At 47.6% G+C, this 21,487-nt stretch overlaps 1 protein-coding gene across 1 annotated transcript; it reads left to right on the top strand.

The window, feature by feature from the left end:
- Window positions 1-2,769: 2,769 nt before the first annotated feature.
- Window positions 2,770-18,506, top strand: LOC119301153 (long chain acyl-CoA synthetase 8-like). Its single transcript, XM_037578063.1, has 12 exons — window positions 2,770-2,994; window positions 4,815-5,401; window positions 5,487-5,567; window positions 6,514-6,780; window positions 7,605-7,736; window positions 7,819-7,992; window positions 13,696-13,925; window positions 14,443-14,560; window positions 15,785-15,916; window positions 15,993-16,127; window positions 16,374-16,580; window positions 18,082-18,506. The coding sequence occupies exons 2-12, from the start codon at window positions 4,856-4,858 to the stop codon at window positions 18,244-18,246; spliced, it is 2,187 nt and encodes a 728-aa protein (XP_037433960.1). The 5' UTR covers window positions 2,770-2,994; window positions 4,815-4,855; the 3' UTR covers window positions 18,247-18,506.
- Window positions 18,507-21,487: the final 2,981 nt, after the last annotated feature.

Below are 21,487 nucleotides of genomic sequence, written 5' to 3'. Positions count from 1 at the left end.
TCTATAGGTGTCTCCGAAGGTGTTTGTTGGGTTGGCATAGATCGAGATTAGGATTTTTCACTCCGAGTATCAGAGAGGTATCTCTGGCCCCTCTCGGTAATGCACATCACTATAAGCCTTGCAAGCAATGTGACTAATGAGTTAGTTGTGGGATGATGTATTACAGAACGAGTAAAGAGACTTGCCAGTAATGAGACTGAACTAGGTATGATGATACCGACGATCGAATCTCGAGCAAGTAACATACCGATGACCAAGGGAATAACGTATGTTGTCATTACGGTACAACCGATAAAGATCTTCGTAGAATATGTGGGAACCAATATGAGCATCCAGGTTCCGCTGTTGGTTATTTATCGGAGAGGTGTCTCGGTCATGTCTACATAGTTCTCAAACCCGTAGGGTCCGCACGCTTAACGTTTGATGACGATTTTGTATTATATGAGTTATGTGATTTGGTGACCGAATGTTGTTCGGAGTCCCGGATGAGATCACATACATGACGAGGAGTGTTGAAATGGTCAAGAGGTAAAGATTCATATATAGGACGATAGTATTTGAACACCTGAAGTGTTCCGGGGGTACCGGATATGTATCAGGTCACCGGAAGGGGTTCGGGGCACCCCCCGGCAAAGATTTGGGCCTATTGGGCCAAAAGGGGAAACACAACAGCTAGCATGGGCTGCTGCGCTCCCCTTGATGGCTGAATAGGAAGGGGAAAGGAAAAGGGGAAGAGAGAAGAAAGGGGAGGCAATTCCGCGTCCCCCTTCCTTCCCTCCTCTCTCTCCTTTCCTTCCCTCTCCGGAAAAGATGGTAAGGGGGGAGGCCGAATTGGACAAGGCCCCAAGTAGGATTCCTCCTACTTGGGGCGCCCCATGGCTGCCCTCCTTCCCCTTCCACCTATATATATGTGGGGAGGGGGCGCCTAGAACACACAACAAACATTGTTAGCCATGTGCGGCGCCCCCTCCACGGTTTACGCCTCCGGTCATATTCACGTAGTGCTTAGGCGAAGCCCTGCGCGGATCACTTCACTATCACCATCATCACGCCGTCGTGCTGACAAAACTCTCTCTCGACACTTTGCTGGATCAAGAGTTCGAGGGACGTCATCGAGCTGAACGTGTGCAGAACTCGGAGGTGCCATACGTTCGGTACTTGATCGGTTGAATCGAGAAGACGTTCGACTACATCAACCACGTTAAGTAAACGCTTCCGCTTTCGGTCTATAAGGGTACGTGGACACACTCTCCCTCTCTCATTGCTATGCATCTCCTAGATAGATCTTGCGTGATCGTATGATTTTTTTTTAAATTGCATGCTACGTTCCCCAACAGGGGGATGTTAGGAGCCCTTCCTAACCTTTACTCATACATGTACATGGTCTGGCTTCTTGGGCCTGCTCCGCTCGTGACCCATCATTGCATCTGCAAGTACATGGGAGAAGGCTACAAATAGAGGCCCCCAATGGATCACGGCTTCAGCACGATGACTCCCTTCTCCTACCTTTGATCCTCTTCGTTTCTGTTCTTCCTGATCCCCAAATTATGTAGCTCCATTGCCTCTTTTACTCCAATAGATCGTGAGAGAGACAACTGGTACCTTACACCTAATCATATCATGATTTCCCACACGTCAATTGATTTCAGTTCCATCCCGTTAATTGCACATACGCTCATATGATTCCTCTCACGACAATGACTCCCGATGAACACATGTGGTAAGCAATCCAAACTATTCAAAATAAAATAAAATAGTGACCACCTCTACAATTGCCCCCGCCACCGACATCGCTTCCACCTGCAGCAGATCTTGGTCTCTTGATGCGTCCGTGTGGTTACCTGATGTGGCAACTCTCAAGTGTTATGATAGATATTGGGATGGAGGGGGTGTTTTCAGCTTTCGCTTGCATCATGTCTCAATCTCTTGATGCATCCTTGCTATTTCGTCAATGTGGTTGCCTGATGTGGCAACTCCATCGGTCGCGAGAGGTCCCGACCATTGCGACGACGGGCGATGGATGAGGACAGATGATGATGGGGTGGAAGGTCGGGGATTGGAACGATGGGAGAAGGTGGCCGAAGAAGTAGGGTTTTGTGTGTTGTGGTCAAATTTAAATAGCCCGGACAAGCGAAGCATCGAGTTAACGCGAGCGACCAAAGTAGGGTTCTCGTTCATCGCACCGGTGTGAAAGCCGGGTAGGCGGACGACCGGTCAACCGACACGAATGCAATGCAGATAGGAAGTCGTCGCATCCGGTCATGTCCACTCTACCTGTTATAAATGCGGCACAAAAAGCGAGTGTAAGTGTTAGGAGAGGGTTTTCTTTTTTGACCGAGGTTAGGAGAGGGTTTTTTGGATGGGTTTGACATGTTGGAGTCCAATATGGCGGATGACCAAACTCCCCCAAACCTTCCTCAGTTTTGTTCCGGTTTGTAGGATGAGACATCTTAAGCTGTCCGATCGAACATGTGAGGGTGCGATTCGGTGATACACGTTTGGAGGGCAATATGGACTTTTTGTGTCAAGACATTTATGGCCGATTTGGTCCGCGTTGCTGCCAGATCAGTCGGCTGACGTGTGGTGCGCATTAATAATTCGGGCAGGTCGGTCGTAAAGGCCATCGCCGCACGTGAGCAACTGACCTGGCCTCGCTCGCGTCGTGTACCGTAGTATACTCCGGTACGTGTCCGCGCCAACAAATTTCTGGAACCATTTGCACTCCCGCTGAGCCCGCCTCTCACGCCACGTCGCACAAACAACAAGCACACGCGTTCCCCCACCTTCTCGATACCCACGAGCCCACCCGCGGCCCACCTCGGCATTTCCTTTCTCGCCGTTGCTTTCCTTGCTTTCCTCCACAAGGCCGGCCGGCGAAGCAAAGCCAAGCGCCATTCATTCCTTCCAGAAGTAAAGCCACTGCAAGCTTTGGCAGCACCGACGAGCGGGCGCAGATCCGGAGGCGACGCCCCCCCGCTTCTCGGTTCATCGCAGGTGAGCCTCCCGCCCCGCCCTCCTCTCGGTTCATCGTTGGTTCGACTTCGACCGCGGAGCTACCCCCTTCGCGACGCGGTTGTCGATCGAATCCTCTCCGAGCAATTCGTCCCCGCATAGTCTCGCTCGGCTGGAGTGGAGTGGAGTGGAGTGGAGATCTCTCCTCCCGGAATCGTCTAGGGTTCTTCCTTCTCCGCGTGCGATCCAGCCGTAGCTCGCCTGGATTTGGGATCAGCGCGAAATTACTGTTGGTTGGTTGGTTGGTTGGCTGGTCTCCCCGTGTTCTGCCATGAACAAGGTGTACCAGAATACACGTGTTTCCGGAGATTCCCGTGGTCAGATCATGCCGTTTTCTGGGGAGGGAGGTATCCTTACTGTCGTAAATGAACCACCTAAATCGGATCGCATTGAATTAATTCATCTTCTGCTTTGCACTGCCACCGTGTGAAACCCCTCGCAGGCATAATTGCAGGTTCACTTAGTACAACTTCATAACTCTCAAACAAACAATGACCCTATCAAATGCTTATTTTCACCCAAGTGTAATTTCAGAAGGTTGATACTATCTGTTTACGCCTTGTTCCTAGTTGACATCATCCGCGCTTTCTTCTCAATAAAAATGACACGCTAAAAAAACATGCAAATACTTCTGCCACAATCCCATTCTAACTGGCATTTCCTGTGGTAGTCATGAAAGGATTCCGTTGCACTTTGCGCAAATCAGAGCCCATTGATATACTTATGGAAACAATAGTTTGACCAATTTTAATGATTGCTTCTTCAACAATCTTTTTTGTTGATATATGATCCATTTACATGAAGAATGAGTACCTCCCTTTCACATCGATATGGTCAACATGGTTGCTTTCCTTTGAAGCAAACTGGAAACTTCCAAGTCTGTTTTGACTTGTTCTTCTATCTTATGTTGCTTCTGCAAGTCACATTGTGACGTTTATGTGTTCCCTCTGTAGGAATATGCAACTACAAAACAAAATCTACAAGGAACTATTGTAGTTTTTTTGCAGATAAATGTGAACTGATCATTTGATTGTGTATTCGTTATCAAGTACTCCCTCCGTCCCAAAATAAGTGTCTCAAGTTTAGTACAACTTTGTATTAAAGTTAGTACAAAGAGTTAGTACAAAGTTGAGACACTTATTTTGGGACGGAGGGAGTAATAATATTGATCGTGGACTTCAGTAATGTCTACAATGAACTTGCTGGAGACATGAGAACTAAAATAACTACTTGGATTTTAAAATTGTCAATAACTGATCTTTTGACAGGATAAATGTCATAATGTATTAATATTGCTGTTAGACTTGTTATGAGACTGATGAAGGTTGAGAAACAAAAGAACTACTCATAATTCAAAATTATTATTTCATCTTGGCTTGTTTACATTGTAAGTGCCCGCTCTAAAAGCACAACAATTCAACATGCACTATGGTGTGGAACTGATCCATGAGCCAAGGACCTGTAGATGCTCTCGATGGTTATTTTGGTAGCTTATAGTATCTACCGGTTCTCAATAGATCGGTAACAACTAACAGTTAACAGTTGCTTAATTTTGATAGTAGGAAGGACAATTTTCTTGTTTTTAAAATATTACCATTGTTCACTAGTTTCCTTCTGTTCTGATGCATAACATTGACTATGGTGATACTTCTGTATGTGATCATTTTCTGGTGTTGCATTCACCCTTTTATATTCTTTGCTTCTGTTCGAGGCAGCTATGCATATACCGTCAAGTGTATGAAAGCTATTACTTCACTGGAAGCATACTAACATGCTTCATTAATATGTTTGCAATTCTGTAGTGAAATTTGTGAAGTGCTAGTCAATGGTTCAGATATAGCATATGATCATGGCAACAATTACCGGCGAGAACCCAAACATGTCCATTTTACAAAGATTGACCACAAGCGATTTGCCACTGGTGAAAGAATATGGTCTGCCTGGAGTTATTGGTGCACTTTTACTGGCTACAGTTATCCCTATCTTTCTTTCTTCCATGTTTAGCAAAAAGGTGAAAAAGAGAGCAGTGCAAGTTGATGTTGGTGGTGAAGCAGGCCTTGCCATGCGAAACAGTAGATTTTCCTCTTTAATTCAAGTTCCATGGGAGGGTGCCACCACAATGGCAGCTCTGTTTGAGATGGCTAGCAAAAAGTACACTCAGCACCGGTGTCTTGGCACAAGAAAACTGATTAGTAGTGAATTCATAGAAGCTGCTGATGGAAGGAAGTTTGAGAAACTGCACCTTGGTGAATATCAGTGGAATTCCTATGCAGAGGCATTTAAACGTGCATGTAACTTTGCTTCTGGTCTCATCAAGATGGGGCACCAGCTAGATAGTCGTGCTGCTATCTTTTCTGATACTAGAGCCGAGTGGATCATTGCTGCTCAGGTATAATATTATGTCTGGAACATTGCCCTGTACATTTCATAGGATTACAGAGCTGTATGCAAATACTAATATTTTATTTTGACAGGGATGCTTTCGACAAAATTTAACTGTTGTAACAATTTATGCATCTCTCGGCGAGGATGCACTGGTGCATTCACTGAACGAGGTACAATGATCTGGTTCCTTTTTCCTGAAGTATATGTAGTCTGCACTATATTTCATCTGCTAGGGAGCCAATCCAATTCCCACTATTTATGTTGCTTTACTTTCAGATTGGTAGATCTAGGTATATCCATTGATGAAGTATGAGCATACCGCCACATCTAGTATACCTAAATAGTTGATCCCCACTTAACTCCACTTCTCAATATGAACTATGCCAACTCACCATGCCCCCATGCATGGAAAAAGGCCCACCCCTAACATGCACCATGCATGTTACTCGTATTCAATAAATATTCACAACTATACAATAATAAAATACAGTAACTTATGCATTCTCATGTTAATCTAAATACTAATGTTTCATGCAACAAAATCTCATTGATAATTGCAACCAATTCCCTAGCAACACGCTAGGTATCATCTCTAGTACCCTTAACAGCTTAAGCTTTTAGCCGAACAGGATTGTTGGACGGAACTGTACTTGGATTCCCATATCAACTGGGTTACCTTATGCCTGCTTAATCATCCTCAGCAATTGACACAATCTTGATGGTTTACCTTGCTTTAACATTAGTAGTTTCACTATATCTGGTCCGGCCTCGGGAAATTCTGTTCCAATATATCTGTCATTGAGGGAATCAAGAGTGTATATTGTAGTGTTTCAACTTTGTACCCCTACATAATTGCTTCTGGAATTACTGATTGGTTGTAGGATGTTATTTAAAGTTATTTTTTACGCATTCCCTCTTTAGAGTTGGTGCTTCCTTGGTCTGTGCCCATGGTGACACATATACAAAGGGAGTACTCATGTTTTTCCTGATTAACTTACTAATTTATTGATGTGATCCAAGATATAGGTTTTTACCAATTACAAGTGCAAACTTTCAATAAAGAAAAATCTAACTGGTGTTCCTACATCTGATATATATTTTTATGCCGAACTTCAGACACAGGTTTCCACTCTGATTTGTGACTCAAAACAACTTAAGAAGCTGCCTGCAGTCAGCTCAAAGTTGCAAAGTCTTAAGCATGTTATCTACATTGAGGATGAACCTGTTGAGGCTGACACACTTAATCAACTGAAACACTTGACAACATTATCTTTTAATGCGGTTGAGGAGTTGGGCAAAACATCACATGCAGATGCGAGACTACCATCAAGCACTGATACTGCAGTTATTATGTATACAAGTGGAAGTACTGGTCTCCCCAAGGTACACTTCTGCTTGAAGATATTTTTCTTTCTTGTGTATTCGTTTTTCATTAGCATGAAAATAAAAGGTAAATTGATTGGTGTGCTATAAAATGATAATCCTAATAGAAAAGGTTAGATATTCTCGGGGAATTTTGGTTTTGAACTGTTATCCCCATTTTTAAAAACACATTCGTAACTGTGATTATTCACAGTTATTTCCATGTGCTCCACACAGGATAACAAAAGCTAGTGTTTCCTACAAAATGATTCATTTTCCTGTTGTATAGTTTCTCTTTGGTAAGAAAAATCTGATTATTGTTGTTCTATTATGTGCTTCCGTGTTTCCCCAGTCCACTCAGTCACTCACTTACTCGCAGACATCAGAAGATTTACAGATAAGTAAATTCATACGTCATACAGCTAGTTACATGCACCAGGACCCTTCCCTGGACCCTGCGCAAGCGGGAGCTACATGCACCAGGTTGCCCTTTATACAGCTAGTTACACTAGCTCAATAGTATGAAATAATCAATTAAATTTGAGCGAAAAGAAAAATGAAATGGAAGGTTCAGCTTGTCCCTTCTGAATGTCAGAGGTTCAAATGAGCCAATGGAAAGTTGAGAGAGAAAATACTGTATTAACTATGAAGTTTGAAATGTTCTATTTATTGAGTTTGTTAGCCTGTTATGATTTCTGGATGCATGAGTCCACTACTGAATACTCCATGTCGCAACTGGTGGAGGTCTGCTGCCTATGCATGCTAATATTGATAATGTTGGATATTTTTTCTACTCTGCTCTTGCATCTTTCCTCAATTAAATTTGGTGGTTTCCTTTGACATAGGGTGTGATGATCACGCATGGCAACATGGTGGCCACAATTGCAGCAGTGAGGACAATCATTCCAAACCTTGGCACAAGTGATGTTTATCTGGCATACCTTCCGCTGGCTCATGTTTTTGAACTAGCGGCAGAGGTAATATTTTGGCATTCAGAAACATCATTTATAAGAATTACTATGAATATCTCCAGTGACATGGTGCTGTTATGTTGTGCAGTCTGTCATGTTAGCTTCTGGTGTTGCTATTGGATATGGCTCAGCCTTGACAATGACCGATGCATCAAATAAGATAAAGAAGGGGACAAAAGGAGATGTTTCTGTACTGAAACCTACTCTAATGATTTCAGTTCCTGCAATTCTGGATCGCATAAGAGATGCAGTGTTTAAGAAGGTTGAAGTTTCTATTCTGGACTGTCATTTCATGTGCTGCTATCTTATACAATCCATTTTGGCTATTTGCACGGGAAAAACTGTACTTACCCCCACCAAATTTGGTGTCTGGCAAACTTAAAGCTCTCAACTGTAAAACTGAACATCTGACCCTCCCGGCCTCAAAACTGGTGCACCTAAGTGTCCAAGGCAGTTTTACCATGGTGATTTTGCCATTTTGGTAATGGTTTTCCACACATGCAGCCTCAAATATGGATTTTTTCCTAGATTGACACATGGCTCGGAGCCCACATGTCGTACAACATTTCAATCTTCCTCTCCCCTTCTCTTTCCCATATCTTCCTCTCCATGCAACTAGATATACAGCAGCCATGTGGGAATACTGACACACAAAACTCTCTTGAAGAGTGATAGGAGCTAGGGTCTCGACCGTAGGTTGTAGGGGTGAGAGGTGGGTTGGCGATAGGTTGGGCGCGGCCAGCGACGCGTCGGTGCCGTGATCGCGCGGGAGGAGGCGACGGCGGTGGTGAGAGGCGGCTAGGGTTTAGGGTTAGGAGCCGGGCAATAGTTATGACTTATTGCAAATTCCAAAAGGTAGCCTTACATCTATTTATATAATCCTTGCTGCTAATAAAAATAAGATAAGTTGGGCCAACGGGCCTCCTCCGGCTATAAGTGATGCCGGTCATAACATCTCTCCCAGCCTGCGCAAACAGCTCGTCCTCGAGTGGAAGTCTGGAAAGTGTTGGTGGAACTCGTCAAGCTGCTCCCAAGTGGCGTCCTCCTCCGGAAGGCCTTGCCACTGGATCAACAAGTGCCACACCCCGCGACGCTGCTGGACCTGCAACACCTTTGCCGGTCCTGGAAGAAGGCGCCTGTCGGAGGTCGGAGGAAGTACCGGCGTGGTCGCCGGCGGGTCCCCGCGAAAGGGCTTTAGCAACCCCACATGGAAGACGTCATGGATGCGGGCACTGGCCGAAAGCTGAAGGCGGTAGGCAACCTTTTCGATGCGCTCCAGCACGGAAAATGGCCCGGCATAGCGAGGACCCAGCTTGCGCTTTGCGCGCGGGTCAAGGGACTGCGTGGAGCGGTGAAGGAGGCGCAACCACACCCAGTCGCCCATCGCGAACACCGCCTCGCTGTGGTGGGCGTCGTAGTAGTGCTTGGACAGCTGCTGAGCCTGGAGAAGTCATTGGCGCACCTCCGCACGCATCTCATCCCGGCTGCGAAGGTCGCCAGCCGCCTCCATCTGCGTCGTTCGGGGTCAACCGGGAGGATGGGCGGGGGCGGTCGGCCATAGGCCACCTCAAAAGGCGTGGCGCGCAGGGCGGAGTGGTATGAAGTGTTGTAGCAGTACTCCGCCCACGCGAGCCAGTCCACCCAAGCACGGGGACGGTCACCTGTAAGCAATCACCTTGTTGACCACCTCAGATTGACCGTCCGTCTGAGGATGGAAGGCCGTACTCAGGCGCAGCTTCACGCCCGCCATCCGGAAGAGATTGCGCCAGACATGCCCAGTGAACACCGGGTCCCAGTCGCTGACGATCAAAGAGGGAAACCTGTGTAGGCAGATGATGCCGTCAAAGAAGGCCGAGCGCGATGAAGTGCGCGTACTTGGAGAAGCGGTCGACCACCGTAAGGATGACGGACTTGCTGCCCACCTTGGGGAGGCCCTCAATGAAGTCCATGGAGATGTCGGCCCAAACTTGAGAGGGCACCTCCAGGGGCTGGAGCAGCCCGGCCGGTCGCAGGGTCTCCATCTTGTTGCGCTGGCATGTCAGGCAAGACCGCACCCAATCGCGGACCAGGGCCCGGTCGCCGGGGATGTAGAAGTCGGCGCGGAGACGGTGGAGGGTCTTCTGCACGCCCTCGTGGCCGGCGGAGTGGGCCAGCAGCAGGACTTGGTGACGGAGGTTGCCGTGATCCGGCACGAAAAGCCGGTGCCCGTGCAGGAGCAAGCCATCTGCCAAGCGCCATGGCTCCTCCAAGTCGCCAGCGTCGAGGCGCTGCCGAAGGAGCTGAGCGTCCGTAGCGTCCGCGGAGGCCTGGCGGATGTCGTCAATGAGGACGAAGAAGGGCCCCGAACGGATGCAAAGGGCCGCCCCCGCGGGGCCGATGGCGTCCGACTCGGGGTCGGCGTCGCGGCGGAACAGGGCATTGGCCACAGTGTTGAGGCGACCCGACCGATACTCGACAATGAAATTGAAGCCAAAGAGTTTGCTGATCCATTGGTGCTGCGTCACGGTGGAGAGCCTCTGGTCCAATAAGAACTTGAGGTTGTAGTGATCCGTGCGTATACGGAACGGCCTCCCCCAGAGATACGACCGCTAGTGGCGCATGGCCTGCACCAAGCCAATGAGCTCCCTCTCATAGGCCGCTAGCTTATGATGGCGCGCGGCGAAGGGCCTGCTGAAGAACGCAAGCGGCTCGTCACCCTGATGAAGGATGGCGCCAAAGCCCACGCCCGAGGCGTCGCAGTCCACCACGAACGGCCTGTCGAAGTCGGGCATCTGGTCGCCTCAGTATCCCAGGTGAAGGCGAGGCCCAGGAAGCCGTGTAGTGCCCGCGGCGAGTGCGGCGTTGGCCAGGACGCGACAACCGCCACCTTGTCGGCATCCATAGCGACACCCTTGGCCGAGATGACGTGGCCGAGGTAGGCGAACGAAGGCGTGCCGAACGAGCACTTCGAGCGCTTGAAGTGAAGATGATGCGCTTGAAGCTTGTTGAAGATGATGGCGACGTGCTGAAGGTGCTCCGCCCACGAGGCACTGTAGATAAGAATGTCATCAAAGAAAACGAGCACAAACCGGCGCAAGTAGGGATGGAGAACATCGTTCATCAAGGCCTGAAAGGTCGGCCGGGCGTTGGAGAGACCAAAGGGCATCACCAAGAACTCGAAGTGGCCGTGATGAGTCCGAAACGCCGTCTTTGCGACATCGTCTGGGTGCATCCGCACCTGGTGGTCGCCTGAACGGAGGTCGAGCTTGGTGCAGAAGCATGCCCCATGTAGCTCGTCCAGGAGCTCGTTGACGACCGGAATGGGAAATTTATCCTTGAGCGCCTGGGTGTTAAGAGCACGGTAGTCGATGCAGAAACGCCACGTGCCGTCCGCAAGGCGGACGAGGAGGACCGGCGCCGAAAACGACTAGGTAGAGATCCGGATGATGAGGTGAATGCGGTGGTCGTACGCTCGGGCTGGCGGAAGGCCCTGGGGCTCGTCGAAGAGGTCGCGGTGCTGCTGCAAGAGATGATCCAATAGGGGGTGCTCAGGCCCTGCAGCAGTCGCCGTCAGCTGCAGATGCGGCGTCGCTGGGGAGGCGCCATCCACGCCCTCCCACCGGACACGGTGACCCAGGCGCCAGAAGGTCAGCGTCATGGCGTCGAAGTCCTAGAGGATGGGACCCAGGGTCCGCAAGAAGTCGACGCCGAGGATGAAGTCGAAGCAGCCCAAGTCGATGTCGGCGCACGTGATGGTGAAGTGCTTGTCGCCGATGGTGATGGGAACGTTCAGCGCAATCCCATGACATCTGAGGCGGTCGCCGTTAGCCACCGTGACCCGGAGCTGCTCCCCGCCCGTCGGCTGTAGCGCCAAGCGGCGCATGGTCGACTCGGGCAGGAAGTTATGCGTGGAGCCCGTATCCAGGAGGGCCACGAGGCGCTCGCCGTGGACCATCACCGGCAGGAGCATCGTTTGCTCCGCTCGTATACTCGCGAGGGCATGGAGGGAAACCACGAGAGCCGTCGTCGGAGCGACCTCTGCGGCAACTAGCGCGGGCAAGTCGCCGAGCCCGACGGCGGTGGTGTCCTCCTCGATGTAGTCGGCCGCCTCCAAGTAGAAGAGCCGCGGGCAGACATGGCCCGACACGTAAGGCTCGTTGCAATTATAGCAGAGCCCCTGGCGGCGGCGCTTGAGCTGCTCGATCGGGGTGAGCGGCGGAAGGGCCGTGTCGCGGCCGGAGTGGTGGTCGCTGTAGGGGCCGGAGGCGAATGCCCCGGTCCAGGTGGTGTCGGGGGCGGCCTGGCGGGCTATCGGGCGCCCCGAGACGGCGACGCCTGCTGCAATGCCTACACGCGACCCTCGAAGGCGCGGGCATAATACATGGCCGTCTGGAGGTCCTGAGGTCCCCGCAGCTCCACGTCCACGCGGATATGATCCGACAGACCGCCGACGAAGAGCTCGGCCCGCTGGCGAGCCGTTGCGCCGGGCGCGTGGCACGCCAGGGCCTGGAAGCGGTCGGCGAAGTCCTGCACCGTGGAGGTGAAGGGTAGGCGGCCTAGCTCCGCCAGCCGGCTCCCGCGTATCGGTGGCCCGAAGCGAAGGAGGCAGAGCTCGTGAAAACGCTCCCATGGAGGCATGCCGCCCTTGTCCTGCTCGAGAGTGTAATACCAAGTCTGTGCGGCGCCTCGGAGGTGATATGAAGCGAGCTAGGTGCGGTCCGACGCGAGCGTGCGTTGCCCCCGGAAGAATTGGTCACACTGATTAAGCCAGCTCAGGGGGTCCTCGGTGCCGTCGTAGGTGGCGAAGTTGAGCTTGGTGAAGCGCGGCGGTGTGTGATTATGGCCGCCGTGGGGGTACGTCTTGTCGGCGCGGAGCAGCGAGGGGGCCGGCGCCGGGTCGGTGGTCATGGGGGGCCCCTCGTGGAACGGCGGCCCGTCGAGGCCGGCGTAAGGGCCGACGGAGCCGGAGGACCCGCCGTACTGCAGGGTTGGCGCCGGCGGTGATTGGACGTGCGGCGGCCTCGAGGCCATTGTGTAGACTGGCTGCGACGACCCGGCCAACCAGGCCGGTGACGGCGAGGGTGGGAACCTGACCTGGTGGATCGGGACCCCCGCCGGCGCGATGAGGGCCGGCCCGGAGCTGACAGGTGGTGGCGGCGGCAGCTGCAGCGGCCCCATGGACGCGGCGGAGGCCGCCAGGGGCGGCGGCTGCAGCCGCCACGGCGGCGCGGTGGCGGCGATGGGCGGGTGCGGCCCGTAGGACCCGGCCAGGAACAGGCGGATCCCCTGGACCGCCTGGGTTAGGTTCCGCAGCGCCCCGGACACCTCCGGGGTGAGGACGGCGGGGGCGGGCGCGACGGAGGAACCCGACGCAGGCAGGAGCGGGGCGACGGCCGTGGTGGGCATCGGAGGCGACGAGGTGGCCGGCAGCGGGAGAGACGGGGTGGGCTGCGGTGTAGACATGATCGAACCAAAGCTAGCTGATACAGATTGATAGGAGCTAGGGTCCTACCTGGTCTCGACCGTAGATTGTAGGGGTGAGAGGTGGGTTGGCGAGAGGTTGGGCGCGGCCGGCGGCGCGTCGGCGCCATGATCGCCCGGGAGGAGGCGGCGGCGGTGAGAGGCGGCTAGGGTTTAGGGTTCCGGCTCCTAAAGGGAGCCGAGCAATAGTTATGGCTTATTGCTTAATTCCAAAAGGTAGCCTTACATCTGTTTATATAATCCTTATCTTCACTTTACCATATTACTTGGTTAAGTTCAATCATGACAATACAGCTAACTCCGACCATCCCTAACTAAACGCGCCCAACGGGCCTCCTCCGGCTATAAGTGACGCCGGTCATAACAAAGAGTCACATGCATCAGTTTTGGGAGTTGGGATGGTCGGAGTTATTATTATCGTTGCATTTTGTGATGAAAGTAATTTGACATTTACTTAGATGCCGTGTCTTCTCTAAATTCTTCAGCTCTACATTTTTCTTTTCAGGTTGCTGAGAAGGGTGGCATAACCAAAAAGCTATTTGATGTTGCATATAAACGAAATCTTGGAGCAATCGAAGGGAGTTGGACTGGATCTTGGGCGCCAGAGAGGTTTATATGGAATAGCATTATCTTCAAACCAATACGTGCGATGCTTGGAGGGCATATAAGATTTATTCTTTGTGGTGGCGCACCTCTATCAAGTGAAACACAAAGATTCATAAATATATGTCTGGGGTAATCTTGTCCTATCGCCTTATCTTCACTTTACCATATTACTTGGTTAAGTTCAATCATGACTTAAGGAATAATACGGTTGTCACTCATATAGCATGATAGCTTATTTTGTTTGTTGAACAAAAAATACATCTGAAGGTTCTCTTTTGATAATGCTCATGCAGAGTTTATTTTGGGCTAGTTTTTGCTCGTGACAGCTTTGAACTCAGTCCTTTGCTCTCCTAGTCCCTGAGGGTACTTGGAGTATGAATTAGCAAGCTTAGCTTATTTTCACATGATTTTGACGTTCATTAGTTGAAATCACCAGTGTAAGTAGGATAAGATGATCCTTAATTTTACAAAATTTGTTTTATCTTGAATAGATTGTCAATTGAAAGGTTAAAAGCTAAAGTACATTAATCAGACAACATTTTAGGATTGAAGTATCCTTCCATTCTTTAAGGCTGACAAACATTTTTGTATAGTGTGAGATGCTATATTTGTCATGTGCTTATGCATTGCTTATTTGGTACTGCAGTGTCCCAGTTGGTCAAGGCTATGGATTGACCGAGACTTGCGCTGGAGCAGCTTTCTCTGAATGGGATGACACAAGTGTGGGTCGTGTTGGTCCACCCCTCCCTTGTTGCTATGTCAAGGTTTGTGTTTTCCACAGATAAACATTCAGCGGCCCTGGTGTGTTTTTGAATACTATACACCCTCCGTTCCTAAATATTTGTCTTTCTAGAGATTTCAACAAGTGACTACATACGGAGCAAAATAAGTGAATCTACACTCAAAATATGTCTATATACATCCGTATGTGGTAGTCCATTTGAAATCTCTAAAAAGACAAATATTTAGGAACGGAGGGAGTACTTGACAATACAGCTAACATTCATGCAATGAAATGATAACTGAATGCTCTGAAACATTGATACCTGCAAAACCTGTTTATTCGTATCGGATAGCATATCTGGTACAGATATGTGCGGGATAGGTATCCATGAAGTGTTGGAATGTTCATCTTATTATTATTTCTTCAGATACATCATGGATAACTATCTGGTGTATATTCATATCGGTTTGCATATATCAGTGTTTCAGAGCTCGTATCATCTATACAGAAAATAAACGGAAGATACAGAAGAAAGATCCCTGTAATACAACTCAAATGCCCACCTAACTCATCTTATCCTTTATCCTAATAGCACCAGGCTGGCACCTTCCACTGCCCCTGCTGCCTCAGTCCCTAATGCAGGCAAACCCCTCCAAGCCACTCTACACCGGTTGTTGACAAAAGTGGTGGCGTGGTGAAACCATGATTCACAACCATGCATTTCGTTCCATTAGCATGAGCTCATTACATACAAAGAGAGTAGGACATGGCCTTATGGGGCCAGATCCATGTATGCCATGTCATACTATATACATATGCTTAAAAAGAATTACACAGTCCGGCTGTACATAAGATGTCGATTGTGACCTTTTCACTCTCTGGCTTTTCCTTCCATCCTGTGATGTTCTCCTTTTGTTTGTATTAAGATGTCTTGGTAGAGCGTTGAGGCACCCCAAAATTTATGAAACTACTGGTAAAATTTCCTTGATGCAAGTAATACTATTACATGTGAACTTGCAACATGCCAGAATAAAATGACTGCACAGTTACAAAAGAACAAGATCTAAACACTTTAAATTGCAATACTATTCATTCAGCTCTTTTTATGTTACTGCTTGGTTACAATTGATCATTTTCTTGCATGAAATCTTGCAGGTTCACATGTTATAACATGCACTGTAATGAATTTTGTGATAATATTTTGGAAACTTAAACTTCCAAGAATATATTGTCCACTCTAACCTCTTTTATCAAATGGTTGCAGCTTATTTCATGGGAAGAAGGTGGTTATAGAATTTCTGATTCTCCAAGGCCCCGTGGAGAGGTTGTCATTGGTGGCCACAGTATAACAAAAGGTTATTTCAACAATGAAGCAAAAACAAACGAGGTGTATAAGGTGATTATCTCCACATCTGCAGTCACTGAATGTATTTATATGTTTTCACTACATGATTGTGCCATATGTCACTTAGGTGGATGAGAGGGGAATACGCTGGTTTTACACTGGAGATATTGGCCAGTTCCATCCTGATGGATGTGTTGAGATCATCGACAGGAAAAAAGACATAGTAAAACTTCAACACGGAGAATATGTATCTCTTGGCAAGGTTTGTTTATAAAACTGGGCCCTGTTATGAGCATAGTTTAAAAAGGCATGTCTAGGTGCACGCTTAAGCATGCCTAGGCTCTAGGCGACAGCAAAACGCCTAGCGCTTAAGTCTGTGCTTTGGTCAGAAAAGCCAAGGCGGTGGCAAAACGCACAATTAACGCCCATGGCTTTTCTTAAACCTTGGTTATGAGCATTCTGTTTGCTGTGTAATTAACTCTCTCTCTCTCTCTCTCTCTCTCTCCAGGTTGAATCAGCTCTACAGACAAGCAATTATGTGGACAACATCATGGTCTATGCTGATCCATTTCATAGTTACTGTGTTGCACTGGTTGTGCCACCACACCAGGCCTTGGAGAAGTGGGCTCAAAATTCAGGGATAAGCTACAAAGACATTGAGGAGCTGTGTCACAATGATCAAGCAATTAAGGAGGTCCAGCAATCTCTATCAAAGGTTAGATCTGATCCCAAGTGGGGTACTTACCACATTCGTTCAGTTCTTACTTAATTACAGCACGTACAACACTCATATACAGATATAGTTCTCCAGTTTATTGAAAATTATGTAGCCTGTACTCGGCGTGTCGCCTCATGTTGTAGCGGTTATATGGTACTCCCTCCGTTCCTAAATATTTGTCTTTCTAGACATTTCAAATAACTACTACATACGGATGTATGTAGACATATTTTAGAGTGTAGATTCACTCATTTTGCTCCGTATGTAGTCACTTGTTGAAATGCCTAGAAAGACAAGTATTTAGGAACGGAGGGAGTAGTTCTTTCTGGAGCAGGGCTTCATGAGCAGTTCAATATAATAAACAAAATCCTGTACTGGATGTCTGCATTCCTCCCTTGTGTGACTTTAAATGTCGACCTGACCTACTTGGAACCTGCAAGGGTATCTAATAGGATTACAGCCTGCCAGACCTGTCTTTGGTACTCCCTCCGTTCCGAATTACTTGTCGCAGGTATGGATGTATCTAGATGTATTTTAGTTATAGATACATCCATTTCTCTGACAAGTAATTTGGAACGGAGGGAGTACCTCTCAACGCTTCTATACTGGTTAGACTAAGATGGAAGCATTGGAAACTTATCTGATCTTGCCTATAGTATTCAATCAATCTATTTTGGAATTGATTCTTAAAAGAACTATTTTGGGAAATACTCCCTCCGTCCCAAAACTCTGTACTAAAGTTAGTACAAAGTTGTACTAAGGTTAAGACACTTATTTTGGGACGTAGGGAGTATGTAACTTGGTTGTGAGGAACGCCTTCTATTCTTTGATGAAGCCCACTGCCAGAGTACCCACGATGCTCTTCACCACTTCATGAAGTTTGAGATGAGAAATATGAGCTAGAGTTTTCAAACTCATGTTCTTCAGTCATGCCGCCAGTCCGCCATTGAGGTCATTGCTGAGTGTACTACGGTACCGCTAAGATCTAGTGGTGCGCCTCGTTGCGATCTAGAGCAGTCAGCCGTATTCATTCCCTTGATCAATCCTCCAACTTCCCCGCTCTCTTGTTGTGTTTGTTTTTACCAGGCTGATGCCTACTTTCTTCTTCCTCTTGCTTTGCGAGCCTCTTGCTGCTTCATGCTATGTCAGAGCATGGAATGGAAAGGGTACAAAGTATATGATGAATGTTGTCCCATGAGAACACAAAATAAATAATGAATATTGTTGAAATCTCTCGGTGTGTATTGTTTCCTGTTTTGCTATTTTAGTGAGGGCACGTTAGTTGTGAACTGAGGTTTTACAGACTTGCAGCAATTTAGGTGCAAAACTCTTAACTTTTATGGTTGAAAAGAAGATATTGCATTGTCCTAAGCTATGTTCCGTATTCTTGTTCATGATAATATCAAGTATCTTTGTCGGAGATGTGGATTCACAATTCATCTGCTCTGTTTGCATCTCTTGGTTGCTGTCTAACGCAGAGTGTGTTCCAATTGTGCAGGCCGCGAAAGCAGCGAGGCTCGAGAAGTTTGAAATACCAGCTAGGATCATTTTGCTGCCTGAACCTTGGACCCCAGAGTCTGGGCTTGTGACCGCTGCGCTTAAGCTGAAGAGGGAGCAGCTGAAGGCCAAATTTAAAGATGATCTGAACAAGCTCTACCAGTAGTGACCCGCTATTCATGGAACTCTCCGATTAACGTGTTATGAATAATTTGTATTTGTTTGCTAATCTGGAAAGCTTCTTAGTGAGACAGCTACACACAGTTCTTCAGCTTGTAGTCGCTTGTAAGTATCCCTTTATCGTACTGGGTCAGGATAAAGGTGTTACAAATTGTGGAACGAGGAAATGTTGTTTCTTTGACACTAGCTGTATAATCGCTGCTGTAATAAATGGGTAAGAAATATAGGGACCTGTGGGTTGAACGACGTTGGCCTGTGACCTGGGCCAACGAGGCCGAGGTACCTGATAAACAAACGTGGCGGTTTCGCTGTTTACAAATGTCCCACATCACATGCTGGCAAAGCCCACCACAGTACTCCCTCCGGTCCTTTTTGGTCCTTTTTAGTTCGCATATAAGATTTGACTGAAGTCAAGGATTGTAAAGTTTGACCAGCTTTATAGAAAAAAATGTTAACATTCACAATCTAAAATCAATACCACTAGATGTGTCATGACTTAAAGTTTCGTATTATATAACTTTAGTATGGTAGATGTTGATATTTTTTCATATATATACGGTTAAATTTTGTGAAGTTTGACTCTAAAGAATTTTAATATGCAGAGTAAAAAGGACAGGAGGAAGTACGAGGTGTTGGGGCTGACGGCTCAAGATTTTCCTACATGCGTTCCATGCAAGCCCTTTTTTTTGTGCGTGGACGCCTGAGTACCTACTGCTGACATAGCCAAATTGAACGCTGGTTGAGGCTAGTGTTGAGCAAAAGGAAAAGGGTTAGCTTTGATCAAAGATGTGGATCATTTTTGGACACTTTGAAAGAGGTTCAATTCAAGGGTTGCTTATCTTACCACCGTTGAAGTCAGAGCCACGTTCCTTGAGCACGGACTTGCAGTTGCAGGTCGCGGAGCACTGAGACAGGACTGAACCAGGGTCTCCTGGCCTTGAAGAAATGCATGATGCTGCCGAAATTGAACCAAGCCAGGACCGAGGACTGAGCACCATACCTACTGCTCGCAAAAACATGAGCTATATTCAGAAAGTGGCCGAGATAGGTGCGAATCCGAAGTGACAAAACGAGAAGGTCTGGTCCAGTCCAAGCAAAAAGAGAGGAAAAGAATGAAGCCCCAAAAAGATTAAAAGAAAATGACCGTGGTCTTGTGCAATTTAGTGACTAGACCACTGGAGAATGATGATGGTCTACTGGATCGCTCTGAATTCAGCCGCCGTAGGAAAGGACTGAGAAAAACGGCATTGCTGGTGTGGAGGGAGGCCCTCTTTCTAGCACCACGAGGTAAAACATGCGCTGAAAGGCAGACCGATCGCGATTCGCCGGTGTGAGAAACACTGGAGACAGGGATTGTGAACCATGGTTCGTGTTGGTGGTATCTTTCTCTACTTCCTTTCTACTGTCGCTGAACCATGTATGTTGGCATACAAGGATTGTGAGCCATGGTTTGCTTGCTCTGAACTGATGCCTGTATTCAGATTGTGTCCATGGCCCGAAACCGAATCATGTATGCTGGCATAGGGGAACTGGACTGCCGTAGATCCTTGAAGGTTCTACTGAAATCATGAGAATATGTACTGAAATCATGCATGAAGATAGCTTGAAACGAAGGAGTAATAAGAAAACTTTGCTGCGGAAACGCCAGCACTCTGCACTGCACACATATGCGACATCATCAGGAGTGAACAGGCCAGAATCGCCAACAACCTTTTTTAAAAGTGACTTGCAAAATCCAATTCAAATAATCTTGCTTTAAGCATTTCATGTTGCCAAACTAAGGGAATAGCATGCTACTCCCAAGAATAAACTTCAACATCATCTAGCACGAACCAAAAGCTTACTTGTACCTGTTCTTATTTAATACGTATGTATCTATCTCGTACAACATGAAAATATTGCTGGATCAATTAAGAGGCCGGAGTTTACAAGGCTATCATTAGTCAGAAGGACTAATGATGCCAGTGAGTTCTTTAATAAAATCAGTTGGGGGATAGGGAGAGTCCATTAGTCAAAATAGAAAGGACCAACGACAAGTCAAGTATGGCCTACCAGTATGCCCTTCTCCCTTGTAATATCACCACGTTTCTTCAATAACATCCTTGTGTTTGGAGTATCCACTTCAAATGTCTCTGCAAAGAATAGTAAACTTCAACATCATCTAGAACGGACCAAAAGCAACTTTGGGCTTAGAAAGTACTCCCTCCGTTCCAAATTACTCATCGCAGAAATGGATGTATCTAGAACTAAAATACATCTAGATACATCCATACCCGCGACAAGTAATTCGGAACGGAGGGAGTACACTCCTTTGTACTCCCTCCGTTCCGAATTAATTGATGCAACGTTGTATAGAGGTTGTGTCAATTAATTCGGATCGGAGGGAGTACCTAAACTGCGGTTATTGATTCCAATAAGCTCAACACCATCTATTTTCAGCACGCAATCTAGTTTCCTCTCATCATGAAGCTGAAATAGCAGTCATATTTAGTGCACTGCTAAATGCCACAGTTCTGTTTCACCAAGAGGATACAATCGAATGAACTAGACTCGTAGGGTGATTTTTTTTTCAGGACAATACATTGTTAGCGTGGAGTTAATAGCATGAATTTTCCAGCATAGTATATAGTTGCAAAAGGGATCATGAGTAATTGGATAGTTCTGGCAAGAAATTGGTCGTATAGAAAAAAAGTTTGATTGGAACATATCTGAGTAAGAGCAGTCATTCCAAGCTTTTTGCAGACGTGAAGCATGTACTTCACATCATGTCAAGATCTGGTAGAACATACATTGAGTAGCCCAGAGAGGGATGATGAAACAACTATACACTCCATAATTCAAGATGTTGTGTTTTGAGTTGAACTATTGTACATCCTAGATCACATTACAATCTTTTCTTTTTAGAAAAGAAGGATGACCCCCGGCCTCTGCATCTGGGAGATGCATGCAATCATTTTATTGATTATTCACAAAGACCTTGCAAAGTAATACATCAATATGTCTGAAGCTGCCATCTTGGCAACATCTGTCGCTACTCCTATCCATTGATGGAGGGGTGCAGAAAGTGTGCCGAATACCCAAACTTCTCACCTAGCCTAACATCTAAAGCCGGAGGCCCCGACCAAGCCACATACCGGGTTTGGGGCACAAACCGGTCCGACGCACTCATAGGTCGTTGCCGCCGTCTCTTCAAAGCAGGTACCGATGCATCGACCTTGCCAGGCCTG

This window comes from Triticum dicoccoides, chromosome 5A (assembly GCF_002162155.2).
Source record: "Triticum dicoccoides isolate Atlit2015 ecotype Zavitan chromosome 5A, WEW_v2.0, whole genome shotgun sequence".
Classification (NCBI taxonomy): Eukaryota; Viridiplantae; Streptophyta; class Magnoliopsida; order Poales; family Poaceae; genus Triticum; species Triticum dicoccoides.
Note: the sequence above shows the minus strand (reverse complement) of the source record. Positions and strands in the feature narration are given on the sequence as shown.